A 6,079-nucleotide genomic window follows, 5' to 3' on the forward strand; every position below is an offset into this window, starting at 1 on the left:
CGTGCGCTTCGAACAAGCGGTATGTTCGAGAGTGGTGGCGCAGGATTGTCGCTGGTTCGTGGTGCGGGTTGTTTGCTGGTATGAAGTCGTGGTGTGGTGAGGTTGCACGTATTTTATTATGTTAAAGAAAAGGACTTTATTTTGAAGAGTGGTAGTTTATGTGGTGTTTGTCTATTTTCCCTTTTTGATCTGATGTGCGCCGCGTTGGTGCGCTTATTTATAAAAAGGTTTAGGGGTATAAGGTGGTGGTCTCCGCCAATGGGAACGGGTCTACCCCCTTGGACGGTCCTCCCTGGCCCGCGAGCATGCCGCCCACCCTGGAATTTCCAAGTTGGCAGGGTGGCGGTATGTTGCGATGGCGGGGGAGTGAGGCCCAAGGGGTAGCCCGCGCGTAGCGGGACTTTGGGCGGTCAGGGAGACGCGAGAGGTTTTGACATGTCTATGTCTATTGAATGTTCACGAGTGGGCACCGGGAAGGTATATGGCCCGCAGAAAAGGTATTTTTCTGCAGCCATAAAACGCTTCCTGGGCTTCGTGGCCAATTTGAAAGGAAAATTAATTAACGCGAAGAAGAAAAGGGGCTCATTCAGAAATAGCGTAAACAGGCGTCCATGTCATAAACCTAATCCCTAACAGTATGAATGAAATTTTTCTCGACGAAGTATTCGCATTAAGCTACTTTTCCCGACATCACTTTCACGCCCAAGTTGTCTTGAACTCATACGAGGATTTTCGTTAACGTTGGCCGTAAGGTAAAGGTATCAGTAGTTGACCAGTTTTTAGAGAAACGTAGAAAATAAGGTTTTTATAAGAGATACTCTTTTGTAAAAAATGCATCTATCGGTTAAATTTCAAAAGAATTACATGTGACGAGAAGTATGCGTTAACTTTTCTGTTAAGAACAGCTATACGGTTCAGGTAAACAAATCCATACGTTGTGAACTCTTCGTGACTGAAGCGTATAAGTGGGTCAATTACCAGTTTTTTCATTTTTAAGAGTGATCAACTTCTGAAGCAATTACTGAATTTTTAAATTTTTATAACATAAGTCTTTTTAAAATTGGTCTTGTTACATAATCTAGAAGGCTTAAAGAGTATCTTCACGCATCGACTCTCGCTATTTAATGACAGAGCAAGTGGTTACTATTGTGCGCGTGGAGGATCTCTCTTAACTGATAAACTACTGGTACCTTTACCTTAATCATTCTCGTGTTTATTTCGCGCGTCACAGTTTTAGTTTTCCCACGCTTCTTTGTGTCAACACTGCCACTTACACGAAAGGTTTTCCCAACTTTTGCATATGTGCAACAGGACGAATCCCGTTTCAAATCACTTCCCTTAAGCATTATTGACTTTCATCGTAAATAAAAATGATATCAATTCTCTCTTCCTTGGAATAACTCACTGTGAACGGTTTATCGTTACACCGACGAATTGTTTGAAAGTTATCCTTGAAATACTTGTGGGATAGTAAACATGTTTACGATGTGAACTTTATACACGTAAATCTGAGCTAAGGTCTGTGATTTCGACGAAAATAAATTTCATATTTTATTTTAATTTTGGGAGTCAAAGGCTACTTCAAGGACATGTCGTTACACATGTCTGAACGCATTTTAATGTTACCTACAATATGCAGGGGGACAAAATATCCACTTGTACGCAAAAAGCATCGGTGTCGCGTCGCGCTCTCCTGTGATTGTTCAAAAAGCTCGCGTTCGCGACTGTTACCCGCCAAATTAATCTTAGGTAACTAATTCAAATTTGTTTTGCTCGGAACGTAGAGTGCGTCACGAAACGATTGACGACTTGTTTTAAATAACTCAAGTGTTCGATCGCGACTCGAAATATGCGTGATGTCTCCTCGAACGGCCGGAGAGTGCTGTTGTTCGCACGAGAGAATCTTTGCGAATGTGTATTCCGATGCCCGAATTTTTCTGGAGTCCGCCGTGACTCCCCCGCCAAGTGTAAGAAGGCACGCTTTTCACGTACGCACAAATTACCAATCAACGTGCCCCTTAAGTGTCACCCACCCTTCCATTGCGCCCTTAGCGCGCTTTTTCTTGGAAGAAGTGGGACCCTACCTGCGGGTGCGTGGAATCTTCGCTGTCCTTCGGTGACGCGTCGGAAATCCCCTCGGCCGAAAGTGCCGTTATACGCGCGTGTGGATTGACCCTTCAGGAACACCTGGTTTATGTCACGTCTTCGGCTATCGAGGACGCCGAAGGATAGAAATTCTAAAGCCATTGTTTACAAGAAATTACTTGTATTTTCGCGTCTTTGTTCTCAAAAATAACCTTCTGGTGCGAGCGTGTCACAAACCCGGTCAACGAAGACACCCCGTGTGTTTCGTACCTGCGCGACGGAACAATCGGTGACCATGAAAACCTCGAAAGTTGCCTCGGCAGAAAAATATTCTTTGTAGCATATTCCTCGTCTTTTGCCACTGAAATCACAGTTGAAGGAGATATTTAGGTGGGACACCCTGTGTAGAATGTAGAATTCGCTTCCAAAACTGCAGATAAATTCCAAGGCAAAATAACTTTATTAATTCGTAGTCTCTTTGAAAATATAATACGTCTCCTCCTAATCATATTCTGCCCCAATAGTGATGCTCATCTCCTCAGAAACGATTTTAGTCTGATGGTACCAACGATTGGTATCTAGAACAACTACCCCCCGGAAAGAAAGACATCAGTCACAAAACATCTTCGTTCAATCAGAATTAAAATAAGGGGAAAAAATTCATTTACTTATTTCTCCGGGATACACTACAACTTCCAATCTACTGCAACTGTAATGACATTCTCTGGGTGGCTCTAGAGTCCACAATTTCTCACCCTTAATCTGCGCTTGCCAAGATGGATGCTCCACATCATCTACCTAAATAAAAGAAAAAAAAGAGAAACAGATTTTTGTACCAGTGACAAGGAAAGAAAATTATAATCAAATACGTATTAAGGGGGTCTTCTAGTGTGACGGTTTCAAAAAATTGATTTCTATTTTTTTGTATATACCGAAAGTGCAACTCTTTTAAGAATGTACTCCTCAAGTTTTATAGTTGTATTCGATAAAATAACGAAGTTATAGCTCGTTTAGTGTGACACATCAAGGGAGAATGTAAATTGCACTGAAACCTAACCATGTTTTCTGAAATGGTTGCCACGATCTGGCAAAAACTACTGAACCAATCGAACTCAAATTTTGCACATGTCTTCGGAACATGTGTGGCTATGGTCGGTAGTAGAATTATGCCAAAATATACATTTTTCTGATTTTTGGAGCCTCTGAAAGACGGAAAAAAGTCGAAAAAATCGATACTTCGTATTCAAAGTGCCGCCATTTTTTTAATTTTCAATATTTTTCTTTTATTCTACTACCGACCACAGCGACATGCATACTAAATAAGAATCAATTGGATTTTTTTATTTCTGACAAGCAGAACATCTCAAATCATGGCAGCCATGGACCTACTTGTTTTTTCTCATGTTCCTGTTTGACGTGTTCCACAGCAGCCATATTTAACTCTTTTTCAACAAGAAAAATTTATAACGATTCTTCAAGGACAAGTAAACACATAGGAATAAAGCTCACGTTAATAACTGTTACCGCACTTCTGTAATAAATTAGCAAAGAAGGCCTAAGAAAACGGCCGTCACACTAGAAGACCCCTTTAACAGAGGAACATACATGCATAGGTGCACCATAACCATGGCTACCCATGAAAATCCAGTCGGTCTTCTCACTTTCTGAGGTGTCGGGCAGGAAATAAGGTCTTTTATAATGCTGCCTAAGCACACTTCCGATTTCCCCGTCGCAATTACTCCTTGAAATAAATCCTCCCAATTTATACATTATTTTAGTCGCAAAAACAGTGATCCACAATTTGTAGAGCATAGAATACAGAATTTGGAAGCGTAGGAATTTAGAATATCAAAGTATCAGAACGTGGAGTGTGCAAATGTGGAATACAAAATTTGTAAGTACGAGAATGCTCTACAACTAATTGATCACTAGGTAATTCAAAAATAGGAATCAATTTCATGAAAACTACGTTAAAAAATCAATCTGTGTTTCAGAATTAACCTTTACCGCAATTTTTCTATGATTCTTTTTTATCGTTCTAACGTCAATCAGTATTTTCAAACCACCCAGTGTAAAGTCAACTAGTAAATCCGCGACAGAACGAAGTTATCACACAACAGCGAACACGCTGCTCGAATCTGAGTTTCTAGGTAATTGTTTCAGGCGAATACGATGAATACCGGCCGATGTAGCTGCTTGTAAGCTCGTTAACCGGATTGTGTGCATACGTGCGAGCTTTAGGACAGTTATCGAAGCCTCAGAACTGTCCTGTTCACGGGCACAGCTCATCAGACTTACGGTGCTCCCCCTTCGACTACCGAAAAACTCCCAATCTCGTGGACGCAAATCATGAAACTCTACTTACCAACCGACGTACCACGGCTTCGTTCCTTTCTCCAACAGAGATCTATCGGTGCTCATATCGAATACATCCTGAAGACTCTTGAATTCGGTCTTGTAAGGGAAAAACTGGCAATTCGCGTCCTCTCCGTCGTACAGTGATTTGAAGAAGGAAAATGAGAATACTTTCGTCGCTGTCCAATTTTGCATAGCATCTGTGATCACTACTGGCCTTCCAGAATATGCGTAGCTGTTCGTCGGAAGCGTTACGAAAGATTGAACGACGGGGAAATGATCAAATTATCGAACAGCGCAGGGGAAACTCCAAAACATGTAACAGCAAAAATTCGATAGAATCCGAAAAATGTGACACTTAAATTATGACGGCGTTGCATTGCTCTCGTGGGTGATTTAAATGTGAAAAATCTTTAAAGAAAGAGCCAACCGACAATATTTCAAGATCGATTTACAGTAAATTCTCTACAAGTGTCAGTCAGTTTGGATTCTACAAGTGTCAGTATAGATGGTGCCTTCCAAGTGACAGATTGTTATATTTTCAAAAAAAAACCGAGCACGTAGTCGAGCGATTCTGTAATTAAACAATTAATTTCCCAAGCAAATCAAGACCTAATTTTAGCAAACAACAGTAATAAACTAACATTTGACAAATATCTAAAAAGTATTCGAAGTCTTGAGAACATCTGATTTTTACTGTTTCAAAGTTTATTTTTTAACTCCTACAAAATTTCACTTTTTCGATCGTGTTAGTTTCTTCCCTGCGCCGTTCAACTGAAATCGTATTTCGAAGAATATTTTCACAGTGACCGTGTGGGGTGAAATTGGATTGGCGTTAATTGAGGGAGTGTTAAATGGGGTAAGAACAGTTTGGAAACGTGGATTGAAGCGATTAGGGGAATTGGACGAGCTGTACCGTTCCTCGAAAGCGGCAGGATCCACGCTGGATATCCTGTCAACCTGTTGAACGTCCCTACATATCGAACAGTCCTCCGCAGGCCGGAATATTTTCTGCGTGAACGAGGGCAGCTCCGCCAGGCACTTGAAAAATATTTTTCACTCTCGTGGGAAATTGATTCGCTAATACCGGTAACAGAAATATCCTCTCTGGCAATATTTCATGCTGTTTCGAGAATTTTAAAATATGGCTCAGTGAAAATCATCCATTAACAACTTTACCAAAAGTGAATTTTTATGTAACTCGAAACGTTATTGAAAACATTCGCCTCGTACCGATGCAAATAAAAAGGAAGATACGCAAGAAGAAAGTCAGAAGTTTAGAAACGATGATATTTATCAGTATCGGAAAATAAAGACTGAAGTTTCTCTTAGAATTTCCTCAGAATTTCCAACATCTGGAAATTCATATCATTCTCTTCCAAGTACAGTAAATTCTCTACAAGTGTCAGTCAGTTTGGATTCTACAAGTGTCAGTATAGATGGTCCTACGCCTAGGATGCGTCATTGCTGCGCCTATGTTATCTGGTTTGGTGTCAGTCAAGCGTGTAACGCACACCACTTGGTCTCTTTTCCGAGATTTCACGGCTCGACAATTCATAATAGAAAAACATAATTTCTTTAATTTTTTTTTTTTTCATCTGGAATTTTTTTTAACGTGTTGGTGAGATTTTTCTAATGA

At 40.5% G+C, this 6,079-nt stretch overlaps 1 protein-coding gene across 1 annotated transcript in view; it reads right to left on the reverse strand.

The window, feature by feature from the left end:
* Window positions 1–2,586: 2,586 nt before the first annotated feature.
* The window catches only part of LOC108575112, a 6,616-nt gene continuing 3,123 nt past the window's right edge, over window positions 2,587–6,079 (reverse strand). The window contains exons 2-6 of the mRNA XM_017937830.1: window positions 5,357–5,481; window positions 4,451–4,675; window positions 3,691–3,826; window positions 2,754–2,883; window positions 2,587–2,672 (exon numbers count right to left, since the gene is read on the reverse strand). Of these exons, the coding sequence (XP_017793319.1) occupies window positions 2,587–2,672; window positions 2,754–2,883; window positions 3,691–3,826; window positions 4,451–4,675; window positions 5,357–5,481 (702 nt within the window). The remainder of the gene's footprint in view (window positions 2,673–2,753; window positions 2,884–3,690; window positions 3,827–4,450; window positions 4,676–5,356; window positions 5,482–6,079) is intronic.

The sequence above is a fragment of the Habropoda laboriosa genome, unplaced genomic scaffold, assembly GCF_001263275.1.
Source record: "Habropoda laboriosa isolate 0110345459 unplaced genomic scaffold, ASM126327v1 scaffold207, whole genome shotgun sequence".
Lineage (NCBI taxonomy): Eukaryota > Metazoa > Arthropoda > Insecta > Hymenoptera > Apidae > Habropoda > Habropoda laboriosa.